The following is a 15,000-nucleotide window of genomic DNA, read 5'->3' as shown; positions in this document are numbered from 1 at the left end:
GGCACAATTCCTTCCAGGATCTTCCAGATGTATATTACTGCATACCTCTCCCGCCTTCTCTCCAGGGAGTAGAGTCTTAGCTGTTTCAGCCTTTCCCAGTAGCTGAGCAGTTGCAAAGAGACAATCTTCTTTGTGAATCTCCTCTGGATTGCTTCAAGGTCTGCTGTTAATTTCAGACTGGTGGGTGACCACAGCTGTGAGCAGTAATCCAGGCGGCTGAGCACGAATGTCCTCCAGAGTATCATCATGGATTCCTTATCTCTGGTTCTGAATGTTCTCAGGATCCATCCAGCCAATCGTCTGCACTTTGTTGCCATTCTGGTAATGTGCACTTGGAAAGAGGTATCATCACTCATGTCGATACCCAGGTCTTTCACTGATTTAGGCTCTGGGATTGAAATTCCCTGTGGACCAGTGTACTCTGTAAGTTTAATATTCAGTTTTGGACGTTGGTAGCGCAGGGCTTGGAATTTTTCAGCATTAAACTGCATATTATTGTCCTCAGCCCATCTGTAAACCGAGTCCAATTCCTGCTGCAGGTGTGCAACATCACTGGAATTCTGTATTTTCTGCGAGACTTTTGTATCGTCTGCGTAGCTTGCAAGAGTGGCTATCCGGGCACTTGAAGGCATATCTGAGAGAGCGACTATAAAAAGCAATGGTCCCAAGACAGTGCCCTGTGGAACACCGCTCATTATTTGTGTTCTCATAGAGGTGGCTCCATTAGCCACTACTGCCTGACTTCTATCTTTCAGAAAGTCATGTAACCACTCTCCAAGTTTTCCAGCTATGCCAAGATCACGCAGTTTGTGGCATATCACACCGTGATCCACTTTGTCAAAAGCTTTTGCAAAATCAAGGTATATTACGTCCACATTTGAGTTGTTGAGTAACTGCCTCAACACCCAGTCGTAATGTTGTAAGAGCTGGGTCAGGCAGCTCCTACCTGGTCGAAAGCCATGTTGGGTATCACTCAGCAATTTATTTTCTTCAAGGAATGCGATCAGTTTTCCTCTGATTATCCTTTCCATGACTTTGCTGATGTGTGAAGTCAGAGAGATAGGCCTATAGTTTTTGGCATCTGCTCTGCTTCCCCCTTTATGGATTGGGCATATTATTCCCTCCTTCAGCTTGCTTGGCAGTCTTCCGTTTGCGAGAAAGCTCTGGAAGAGGATCTGGAGGGGTTTTGCCAGGGCATGCTTACACGATTTAAGGAGGATTGCTGGGAAACCATCAGGGCCTGCAGTTGAGTTTGTGTCCACTTCATGTATAGCTAGTAGTACATCTTCTTCGCTAATGTTGATGTATTCCATCGTAACTGCCTCCCTGGTTATAGGGGAGGTAGCAAAGAAGTCCACTGGTTTGTTCACTTGTCTGTGCTCCAATGGAGTGGTGAAGACACTTTTGAATTGCTCATTCAGTACCTCACTGATCCTAGTTGGACTGTCTGTGAGGGAGCCATCCTTTTCGGAGAGGGGTCCAATCTTGCAGCGTACTGAGGCTGTTTCTTTTGCGTAATGAAAGAAGGCCTTTGGGTTTGACTTAATGTTTTTTATAACCCAGGCTTCTTTGTCTGCTCTCTCCCTCACATAGGATTGTTGCAGCCTTTTTTCGATCTCCATCAGTGTCGTTTTTAGGCGGGACCTTTGGCCATTCTTGAGATGCTGGTTGAGTCGATTTGCAACTTTTGTCCGTCGTCTCATGAGGATCTTCCTCTCCCTTGGAATCTTGTTCCTATTTGTTTTGGCCTTGTGCTCTGGGACATATTTCTGGCTTATGGCTTGCACAATAGACATGAAACATTCTAGTTTCATGTCAATGTCTGGTGTGGAGAGACATTTTGGCCAATCCTCTCTGAGGATCTCTTTCTGAATCGATTTCCAGTCCGCTTTGTGGAAGTTCAGATTGGAGAGATTTTGAGTGCTTCCTTTAGGCTGTATGTCTCTGGTTTCTTTTGGCCCAAACATAGACAGCTCTATTATGTTGTGATCCGAAACTAATGTCGGCGTCACTTTCACATCATGAATGATGTCCGTATTGTTCGTGAAGCAGAGATCTAGAATGTTATTCGCTCTAGTTGGTCTGAGAACAGTTTGCTCCATGAATAGGGCATTGGTGAGGTTGAGCAGGCATTCCACCTGTGCTTGCTTGCGATAAGTCATTCCTGAGAGTATGAGACCTTCGGGCCATTTGACGTTGGGGAAGTTGAAATCACCCATAAGAAATATGGTCACATGGTGTTCCAGTTTCATGAGGATTTCTTTAATTCTAGCGAGGCAATCTTCAAATTTGCCTATGTGGTGTGGAGCATCCGGTAGGCAATATGCATTGCATATGACTATATTATGTTGTCTTATGTATACAAGTAGGGTGTCGCATACCGAATTTGAGTATGACAGTAAGACCTGGGGTGTGAGGTCGTCACGGATGTATACAGCAACTCCACCATGGCTCCTTTCCCTTCTGCCTGTTCGCATATATAAATAAATATATATATATATATATAAATAAAAATATATATATAAATATATATATATATATATATATAAATATATATATATATATATATATATATATATATATATATATATATATATATATATATATATATATATATATATATATATATATATATATGTATATATATATATATATATGTATATATATATATAAACATATATGTATAAATAAAGATATATATATATATATATATATATATATAAATAAATATATAAATATATATAAATAAATAAATATATATAAATAAATAAATATATATAAATAAAGAAATATATAAAAAAGTAGATTTAAGAGTCTCATTTTTGATTAGATTCTCAGTTGATGGTTTGATGGCCAAGTAGATAAAGGTGTTTGTATTTTAACTAACAACCTTGCTTGAAGGTTGGGGTTTCAATCTCTGTCTAGGAAATTTATTTTTTAATATTTTTGCATATACGAGAAAAAAAAAAGACTCTCACTTTCTTCTCCCATCCTGACCAGGCTTGAACCCTGGACAGGACAGTTCAGGGTGTTCCTCTCACACAGTTCATCTACACTCGCCTTTACTTACTAGTCTACCGGGTCAAAATATATGTATATATATATAAATAAATATATAAACATAAATATATATATATAGATAAATATATATATATTTATTTATGGGTTTCAGCCAAGTGGCTGTGGTCATGCTGGAGCACCACCGTGATGTTCCGTCTTTATGCTGTGCTCTCTTCACGTTCCTTGCATGGCTCTTCTCCTCCACTAACTTTCAATTCATGAAGAGTTTTTCGTTTTTGTCTTAGAGAATGTATATTGGTTCTGTATCAACCTGGATTATCAATTAAAGTTTGTCTACACCTACTATTTTCCCTTTAATTGACCGCTAAATCCACAAGCTTTTTTTATTCTCTCTCTATTTTATTCTCTTTGTCTTTTTATTCTGTCTTTGTTTATTTCCTCGTGTTCTTTTCTGTTGAAGAGCGTAGGCTCGAAACGTAGAAGATTTTCTCATCTTCCCGAGTGTCAAACTAATACACTTGCATGTTGTTTGTACACCTGTCTTAGTATTTCATTATCTTTCAAACTCCATACATAGCTAGCCAGCTTAGTAGCTTTACTTTTGTCACCATGTCGGAAGGGGACTATGTGATCGGCATAACGATTTTTAAATTCACCTTTACATAATCCAGTATAGATATAAACAACAACAATAGCAACAAAAATGGAACTGGACAGAGAGATAAAAGCAGGCCCTAACATCAGCACTGCTTCCTATACAATTAACCACAAGACGTTAGTGAAGTGCGGCCTTCAACTAAATAGAGACCAGGCAGTGGAGAAGCATCATGCTCGGATTATAACTTTGTACAGCATACAAGTCAACCATGTATGTCACTATAGAAAGTATGATAGAACCGAGAGTGTTCCTATGTTTGCTCAACCGAAACTGACCTTGGGCTAAACGAAAAAAAAACGCATGACAACTACTACAACAACAACAACGACATACTAATAAATGTATTCAATTGATTCAACTCACCTGACAGTAACGTCCTAACTGACAATGCTCCTTACTGGCGTGAGGGTGGCTCGAGGGGTCAGACCCACAGTTGTCTGCGATACAACGCCAACATCTTAAGGAATTCACTAATCCTGAAAGAACAAAGCAAGAGTTTTTCTTTTATATTTATATAAATATATACTACAAATGTATATGCGCATGTGTGTAAGTACATATATATCATATATTTGTATATATATATATATATATATATATATATATATATATATACCGGAGTAAGCACATAAAATGTGCAACAAGGTGGAAAAAAGAGTACTCAAATACCAGAGGTAGAGTAATATGCTTTATTTAAAAGCAGCAGAAATATAACAAAAGACTGTTACTCCGAGTTTCACGTTCCCGTTCATCGGACAGTTTTGTTATATATATATATATATATATATATATATATATATAAATATATATATGATTGTCAGTAAATATAACTAGGGTGTTAGAACAATTACATTGTTAGAAAGCTAAAAGTCTCTAATGCTGTAATTAAAGCGCGTAATTGTATACAGTTGTTTCAGGCAATTACAGTCTATGACTGAAACAAGTAGAAGAATAAAAGAATAAAAGAATACACACACACACACACACACACACACACACACACACACACACACACACACACACACACACACACAAATACATATATTTGGTATATTAATAACAATGTTTATGCTTGCATTGCGCAGTCATTTATACAGTGCATATGTCCGAATGTCCGAATCTTCAATTGTCCGATTGTCCGATTGTTTGATTGTCCTTCTCTCTTCCTCTTCACCCTCCCCCTCCCTCTCTCTCTCTCTCTCTCTCTCTCTCTTTTCCTGGTGTATGCGTACAAATATGTATGTATGTACGCTTGTCTATACGTACGTTCGTATAGCATCTACAACTCTTACATCAAGACACATAATAACCACCATAGACACACACACACACACACACACACACACACCCGTACACACACATGCACACACTTACACACATACACGCGCGCGCGCGCACACACATAAACACACACGTGTACTCACGCATACACAAATATCAATACGAACACAGACAAAATTCCGTTGTCCCACGTGACGAGCATTTCATTATTGCATCCATTATAAGAACAGGCCTCTAATCATTTTCATTATTGATCTGATTATCTATTGGTAGTCGAAGGTTATGGCACCACTTCAAGAATACGATGAATTTACGCAGATGAACAGAATAATATATCTTCCGAAAAGCCAGAATATTTGGCTGTTGGAATGCACCAATATAACCAGCCATTGTTGATTTAAACAAACATACATACATACATACATACACATGCACACGTATGCACACAAGCACAAACATATAAAGATAAAGAGAATTGTGTCTATGTATATATAGATATATATATATATTTACATGCGTACATACATATACATATAGAGATGCACACATTTGTGTAGCTATATGCATATATGCACATATTTGTATAGCTATATGTATAGATGCACAACAGGTTTATATATATATATATATGTGTGTGTGTGTGTGTGTGTGTGTGTGTGTGCGTGCGTGTGCGTGTGTATACAGAGAGACAGACAGACAGACAGGTATATAGATAGATAGATAAATAGAACGTTATATAGATAGATAAATAGATAGATGATAGAAAGATAGATAGATAGATAGATAGATAGAAGAATAGATAGATAGATAGATAGATAGATAGATAGATAGATAGAAGATTAGATAGATAGATAGATAGATAGATAGATAGATAGATAGATAGATTAACTGACAGATAGAGCAATGGACAGTTTGACACACAAACACACATACACACACACACACACACACGCACATACAAGCACACAGGCACACATATATACACGCATCGCGGGCAAAACACCAAGATTAATGACCAATTACGAATATTGATAAAAGTTGAGGGAATTTAATTAGTACACCTCGAAGAAAGAAAATTAAATAAGCCGATCAATTAATTAAAGGACATGTTCAAAAAGGAGTCTTTTAATAAAAGGTTAAAGAGTTAAGGAATCAAGAAAAACGGGGATGAATGACACCTAGAATTGATCAGACATAATAGATGAGTGATTATAGAAGGATAGAAGCATAGCCACTGGGAAGATAGTAATGGAGGTTGTAGTGAGTTGATATATGGCAGGCTAACGGAGGACGTAGGAAACTGCTGCTGCAATACGTCAAAGGAACAGTGATATATGTGAAAATTAGCATTTAATAAAATCATCATTTTGGGCCGTGCTCACGCATATACGTGTATATATGTGTGCACATACGTTTTTTGTACAGTAAACCCAAGCAGTTTATGTATGCAGGTATATACACATATAAGAGACAAGGTGTATGCACGCCGCTATATATATATGTATATATGTATAAATAATACAGAATGGGACAAGGACGCAAAACATCCAGACAGTTAGGTGATACAAGAAAGGGACAAAACATCCAGATAGACGATACAAGGAAACAAGGACAGGTCATTCGGAGTTTTCTTTCCTCAGTCGAGATCCTTGCAATTTCAGCACATACGTACATACATACATACATACATACATACATACATACATACATACATACATACATACATACATACATGTTACAATCGTTCTGGTATGAATAAATACTTTGTAACATATAATATTTCGAAATTTATGAAGTGAGAAAAATGGGACAAATGATAACGTGCATGTACTTTAGTAAAAAGAATGAGGCTTAAATGAGAAAATGATAGCGAATGAGATAAAAATATAATATAGATTTCCAAGATAACTTTGATAAAAGATGCAGATGGAGGAAAAAGAAGAGATGAAGAAGTGAATGGGAAAACATGTTGTGATTGACATTGTAAAATATGATAAGAACGAATGAGGAAGATGCGGATGTGTTGAAGTCATGACAAAGTAAGGAAGAATAAAACAAATAAATGAAACAGAAGATAAAAACTAAAGAAGCCTTTGGCGATGGAAGCGATAAGAAAAGATGGAAATATGGAGTAGATTGAAGGGGGATAACCATGTGTGTGACGGTGGCGAATTTCATATGGACATACACATACACTCGCACACACTCACACATACACGTGCACACACACATATGCATATACATATTGTATGTGTGTGTATATATATACACACACACATATATATATATATATATATATATATATATATATATATATATATATATACATACATACATATATATATATATATATATAATATATATATATATATATATATATATATATATATATATATATATATATATATATATATATATATATATATATATATATATATATGTACATATATATATATATATGTACACATAGAGAATATATATGTATGTGTGACATGAATATCGAACGATTTATATATGTCTGTGTGTGTATTTGTTTGTATATACAAGATGTACCTGTCTATGTATCTACCTATCGATCTACCTCCATACACACGCACAATACACACATACATCTCTCTCTCTATATATATATATATAAATATATATGTGAGTGTGTGTGTGTGTGTGTGTGTGTGTGTGTGTGTGTGTGTGTGTGTGTGTACGTGTGTGTACAGACAAGTACATAACATTGATAATAACATACACATACACACACATGCATATATATGAATATATGTGGAAGTACGTATACGTATACGTATATATGTGTGTGTTATCTTGAAAAGAAATCTCCACAGTTGCTCTAAACATCATTTCTCAAAAGAGATCTTCTTTAATAGATCTCTGGCATCTGAATGGAAATAGCAATATGGCGATCGAAGCGATTAGAGAAACGAACAACAGTTGGAGGAAGTACGTGTAATTAGTTGTAATTAGTTGAAGAGAATATATGTACACTAATTTTGCTTCTTTCATCTCTCCTTCTCTTTATCCCTCTCTCTCTCTTTTTCTCTCTCTCTCTCTTTTTCTCCATCTCTCTCTTTTTCTCCCTCTCTCTCTTTTTCTCCCTCTCTCCCTCCCTCTCTTTCTCCCTCCTCCTCGCTCTGTTTTTCACTCCCTCTCTTCAAATACACACATACACATACACGCGCGCACGTACATGCATAATATGTCTTACTAAGAAGTCGTCATTGTTTCAAGATTGTGTTTTTCAGAACGCTATTTGCCGTCAGATGATTGCTGTTTAATTATGCAGGGCCTCCATGTATCTCGGGTTTTATTTTTCTGTTTCGCCTAATTTATTTATTTTTCATGCACCACATAATTACTAAACAACAGCACACAATACCACACCATGGAGCACTGGCACTCCGTCGGTTACGACGACGAGTGTTGGTTTGTTTACGTTGCCATAACTCGGCGGTTCAGCTAGAGAGAGCAATCGAATAAGTACGAGGCTTTAAAACAATATGTAGTCTGGTCGGTTTTCGACCGAGCACTTCAAGCCTGGCCATATTCTAATGACTGAAGCAGGTACAAAAAAACAAAAAATAAAGGGTAAAAGATATCTACGATGAGAAAAATTCCTGATGTAAAACAAGTGAAGCGAAACCGAAGTAAGCCAAGACATTTGTGATCGCCCAATCCCTACTACCATCACCACCACCACCACCACCACCACCACCGCCGCCGCCGCCGCCGCCGCCGCCGCCGCCGCACGAGTATCTGACGAGATAAGTGATGGTGAGTGTTGTGGTGGTCGTGGTGGTGTTGGTTGTAGCAATAATGCATTCTCGTTCTAATTATTCACAGCATTTAAGGTCTAGCCGCATTCGTTCTATTCTCGAACAGGGTCAGGCTTTCTAACGAAAGAAAAAAAATATTCAATAAATAAATAAATAAGTAAATAAATAAATAAATAAATAAATAAATAATAATAATAATAATAATAATAATAATAATAATAATAATAATAATAATAATAATAATAATAATAATAAGAATTATGATGATGATAACAACAACAACAATATCAATAATATGTATATAAGAAAATAGCAGAAAATTGAGGTTAATATTTCAAGAATGTTCTAAGAATAAGAAATGTGGACGCTAGTGGGCGTGGGCGTGGAGGTGGGTGATGCAATCAATAGGTGTGTATGAAACAGAAATATACCTGCATCACATACAGATGCATAGCATAGATAAAGTATCGATTACGAAACTAACTTCGTAGACGCTTTTCAGCTATAGTAATAATAATAATAATAATAATAATAATAATAATAATAATAATAATAATAATAATAATGTTGAGTGATTGCTTGGAAAAAGTATGGCGAATTGGAGGACAGACCTGACAGTATAAGGAAGAAGTTTAGGGACAGTAGAAATCAGGAGAGGTATCTTCCAAGGGGACTACCTGTCCCCACTGATCTTTGTACTGTGCTTGATACCACTAACACTGATACTGAGGAATGCAAAAGCAGGGTATGTATTGAAAAGTCGCCAAGAAAAATTCAGCCATATTCACACGCACAAATATATGCTGGGTTCGGCTACTCCACATTGATAAGGGGCAATCACCCCGAAACTAGTCTCTGGATGTTGAACCTGCAAGGGGAAGCTGCTGACCTCACCTGTTCAAAAGATGTAATGGACACAGGTTTGTGTGTCACATAGCTAGCTAGAGGCGATGGCCTCTTGGAGCTAATCAACTAGTGATTACCCCTTATCGGAGTGATTGCCCCTTATCAATGTGGAGTAGCCGAACCCAGCATATATTTGTGCGTGTGAATATGTGTCATTGTGCTTGTCCGACAACTTCGCATACCGACTAGAGTTGGTCTATGTTCCCGTAACTTAGCGGCTTCGCATACGAGACTCAGAGATTAAGTATCACACTTAAACGGGGAAAAAAAACTGGGGATGATTCGTTCGACTTCAAAGCAGTGCCCCAGAATGACCACAGTCCAGTTCCAATGACTGAAACAAGTAAAAGGTAAAAGATAAGAAAACAAAATAAATACAGCAATCCAAACTATTTTGAAAGCTAATTACGTCGGAGTTTAATTATTGGAAATAGAATTGTCTGACCTTTTGTTATGTTTAAGACGCTTCCAAGTGTTTTAATCAATCTAAAACCAACTAAAAATATTCGGCATTTTCGCCAAAATGCTATTTCTAGAACTCACCAAATTCTGGCTGAGTAAATTAAGCTGATTTCTTGCGGAGAAGTCATTCAAACTTTTGATGAAGTATTGATAATGTTATTTATAGTCTCGACACAGACTCTCCTGGCTGTTTGCTTTACAATCAAGTGGGTCTAGGAAGTGAGCGCTGACTAAATAGACAATTTGGAAACTATATTAAATGAACCGGAAGGAAAATGGAAAAGAAAAACGAAAGTAGACAGAAATATAAAAAGATAAAAAAACAGAAACGTAAAAGATAAGGGAAAAAGTTAAAAAAAAAAAGAAAACGGAGAAAAAGGTCGTCTGCTTGTGATATAAAGAACGCTTGAGCCGCCACATATTCCTGTTGTTGTTACGCCTTCAGATCATTCCACGATCGAATGCCTATCGTATATCAAATGCATTCCACCCGTGACCATCCCAACTTTCTGTATATCAGGGCTTACATCAGTCATTGCCAAACCTGCAGCCCGTGAGACTTTCTGAATGTTTTTTACGTTTTTTTTTTTTTGAAGTGCCGCCCGCCTGATGAAGATTCATGCCACATGCGGCCTACTGCTAGAAAAAGGTCGCATTTGCCTGACTTTCATAGACAAACACAGACACACAAACATATACGCACACACATGCATATACATATATACGACGGGCTTCTTTCAGTTTCCATCTACCAAATCCACTCACAAGGCTATAGTAGAAGACACGTGCCCATGTTGCCACGCAGTGGGACTGAACCCGGTACCATGTGGTTGGTAAGCAAGCTACTTACCACACAGCCACTCCTACGCCTGCAAGTATTGCATCACCCGCAGAAGGACATGAACCCGCGACCTTCAGATATCTATATATATATATATATATATATATACACATATGTATATACGTATATACATATGTGTATATATATATATATATATATATATATATATATATATATATATATATATATACACATATGTATATATATATTTATATATATATATATATATATATATATATATATATATATATATATATATATATATATATATATATATATATATATATATATATATATATATAGTTTTAGGGAAAATAACCAATTTTCAAGAACTCATCGATGAAAATCCACTATCACATATAGAAAAATTAATAATTAAGACTAAGGTTTTATATTACAATGACACGACGATTTTGATAAGACTAAGGTTTTATATTACAATGACACGACGATTTTGATAAGACTAAGGTTTTATATTACAATGACACGACGATTTTGATAAGACTAAGGTTTTATATTACAATGACACGACGATTTTGATAAGACTAAGGTTTTATATTACAATGACACGACGATTTTGATAAGACTAAGGTTTTATATTACAATGACACGACGATTTTGATAAGACTAAGGTTTTATATTACAATGACACGACGATTTTGATAAGACTAAGGTTTTATATTACAATGACACGACGATTTTGATAAGACTAAGGTTTTATATTACAATGACACGACGATTTTGATAAGACTAAGGTTTTATATTACAATGACACGACGATTTTGATAAGACTAAGGTTTTATATTACAATGACACGACGATTTTGATAAGACTAAATCAATAGTAGTATTTTAGTTTATTTCATAATATTATTTAATTTACGACTATTAATATTTTTATTTATTTATTATATATTAGAATTTAATATTTATTAATATGTTTTATAAGATAACTATAGTTTTTTGTTCTTTTTATGTTATTAGTTATATAAATTTTAAATTTTTCATTCATTTATTTAAGTATTATTATTTCATTCATGCTTTCGTATTCTATTCTCTATTTTAACGTTCTTTTTTAACGTAGTATTTTCGCGCGAACTCTTGCTTAAAACGCTATAGCTATTAGATAACGTCTTAGTTTTTCAGTTTGAATTACGGAAAAATTTGGATAAGTACTGTTTTCACTTTGCTAAAGATTTTCTACTATTTGAAAATAATATGTATTCTTGTTTTTATACTATTCATTTGGTTCTTTATAGATTATTTTAATAGATAACTTATTTAACACTATATTATTTAGGAGTTATAGTTTCATTTCAACATAATATTAGAACTTCGATTGGAATAGTGTTGATATATTTTCGATAATTTTTGATTAATATTATTTGATTAATTATTAATCTTTATAGTTTATAATATCGTTAAAGTTTTTTTAAAATCAAAACTTTGTATATATATATAAAGTTTAACCTTTTATTCTTAATAATTTTTTCTTTCCTAATTTTTTCATTCATAATTTTTTCCATTCATAATTTTTTCATTCATATTTTTTATTATTACGTTTGTAGAAATAAATAATCTTGTATTTTTCTATTATTCAATTGATCTTTAATCATAATTAAATAAACGTCTTTAGCTTTAAATAGTATAGCTTTAACTATTACACCGGTTAAATATGTACTAATTTTATCTTCATTATTATTTTAAACTTAAACTTCGTTCAACTTGTATTTAAAACAATGATAATTTAAAACAATGATAATTTAGGTAAGATGTTTTTTGTATATAATATACATGTTATTATTATGGATGAAGGGATGATTATTGAATGGTTATTATTTTGATATTATGATATTTTTTAAATAATTTTTCTATCTTTATATAATAAGTATATCATATTAATTCATTTGGTACTTATTGTTGGTTGAGATATATATCTAATTATTGTTCTACTTACGATCTGACGAGTAGCTATATTTTTGAATAGAACTTATTTTAGATAATTTCAATTGATTTTAATCGATTTAAATTTCTTTTCTATTTGAAAATTGGTTATGAAACACGTGTAATCTTTTTATTATATTTATATTATGATATTTACTTTACTTTATATTATACTCATTTATTGTGCTTTTAATTATTAATTTTTCTATATGTGATAGTGGATTTTCATCGATGAGTTCTTGAAAATTGGTTATTTTCCCTAAAACTATATATATTTTATATATACTTTATCTATAAGGCTCAATTTAATTTTTTATAAATTGATTTTAATTGAGTTTTTTACCTGTAATTTTGGATTTTGTCCCTAATAATATTATTATATATATATATATATACATATATATATATATATATATATATATATATATATATATATATATATATATATGTATATGTATATACATATATATATATATATATATATATATATATATATATATATGTATATGTATATATGTATATATATATATATATATATATATATATATATATATATATATATATATATATATATATAGAGAGAGAGAGAGAGAGAGAGAGAGAGATTGAGAGAGAGAGAGGGAGGGAGAGGGAGAGGAAGAAATGAGAAAGTTAAACCTGCAATTAGATTCTTCTGTAGAGGGAGTTGACAAAGCAGTTGAGTAATAGGCTGAGGTAAAACCAACAACTGTGAATGGGAATTGGTAAACTTTTAGTCAAACTGTATGCGTGACTTTTCTGGTTTCCTGACGTCAGAAAACCCACATCAATTTCGGCCTGATACTATGATCCTAGCAAATGATGCATGGTTTGGAAAAAGTCGTAGATGATATCGTGGTTGAGATGCTAGTTTCTCATAGAAAATATCTGTCTAATTAAGAACTGATGACGTTAGAATAAGATGAAGTTGCGGGGCAAGAAGAGACTATAAAAGATTCACCTACTTCACTTTCCTTTACTGCAAAGAATATGATTAATGATCTGGCACTTCCAGAGGAAAGTCTGCGAGGCTTTGCTGATAACGATCTTCATCTTGAATGAAACTAAAATTACAATAGAGCTTTGTAATAAGCGAAACTTCAAACACAAATGAGCTAAGGGAAATAACTCAGTGTAACAAACGTCATGTAATTAGATAGGATAGACAAATATGGATATATCGAATACCATACAGGATAAATTCTTGATTGCTTAAAATTATCTCCGCCTCTAGAGGGTGTCTTATAATTACCAAATGTTAATGGAAAAGGGGAGAAATCCCAAGAATCAAGAATTCTCTAAAACTGGGAAGCCGTTGAAGAAAGAGACAGACTTATTGTCAGGAGATAATGGGACAATCATTGGCACATGTTTCTGCCTCAATAACCGACATCAGCACGACAGCTATCTGGGAGAATTTACGAAAAAACAACAGACGATGTATTAGTTTAACGCTCGGGAATAAAGAAAGTCTTTGATGTTTCGAGCCTACCTCTTCAACTGAAAGGAACACAGAAAGAAATAAGGATAGAAACAAGAGAGAGAGAGAGAGAGAGAGAGAGAGAGAGAGAGAGAGAAAGAGAGAGAGAGAGAGAGAGAGAAAGAGAGAGAGAGAGAGAGAGAGAGAGAGAGAGAGAGAGTGAGAGAAATGGATATATAGATAGTTACATAGGTTGATATGTGTGTGTATATTGTGTGTCTGTATGTATATACATATCCATACGCACACACACATTTAAAAATAATTTTTTTTCAGCTTATCATTCTTCGATACGAAAAATCCACAACCTTCCGCTTCAATAAACTGCCATTATTCCTGAAATGTTTTATTATTATTATTATTATTACGGATTGCTTGAAGGCAACTGTCTCCCTACATCTCGATCCTTATATTTTACAATTGTGTGCGTGTATATATATATATACATACATATATATATATATATATATATATATATATATATATATATATATATATATATAGAGAGAGAGAGAGAGAGAGAGAGAGAGAGAGAGAGAGAGAGAGAGAGAAAGAGTGGGAGGGGAGTGAGATAAATTGATTGATAGATAAACATACATATATAT

General features: G+C 34.0%; 1 protein-coding gene across 1 annotated transcript in view; it reads right to left on the bottom strand.

Moving 5' to 3' along the window:
- The window catches only part of LOC149130808 (uncharacterized), a 73,553-nt gene that overhangs the window by 10,794 nt on the left and 47,759 nt on the right, over positions 1–15,000 (bottom strand). The window contains exon 2 of the mRNA XM_089343752.1: positions 4,043–4,155. Within this exon, the coding sequence (XP_089199878.1) occupies positions 4,043–4,155 (113 nt within the window). The remainder of the gene's footprint in view (positions 1–4,042; positions 4,156–15,000) is intronic.

The sequence above is a fragment of the Octopus bimaculoides genome, chromosome 27 (genome assembly GCF_046866305.1).
Source record: "Octopus bimaculoides isolate indiv1 chromosome 27, ASM4686630v1, whole genome shotgun sequence".
Classification (NCBI taxonomy): domain Eukaryota; kingdom Metazoa; phylum Mollusca; class Cephalopoda; order Octopoda; family Octopodidae; genus Octopus; species Octopus bimaculoides.
This window is presented reverse-complemented; position numbering and strand designations above follow the sequence as displayed.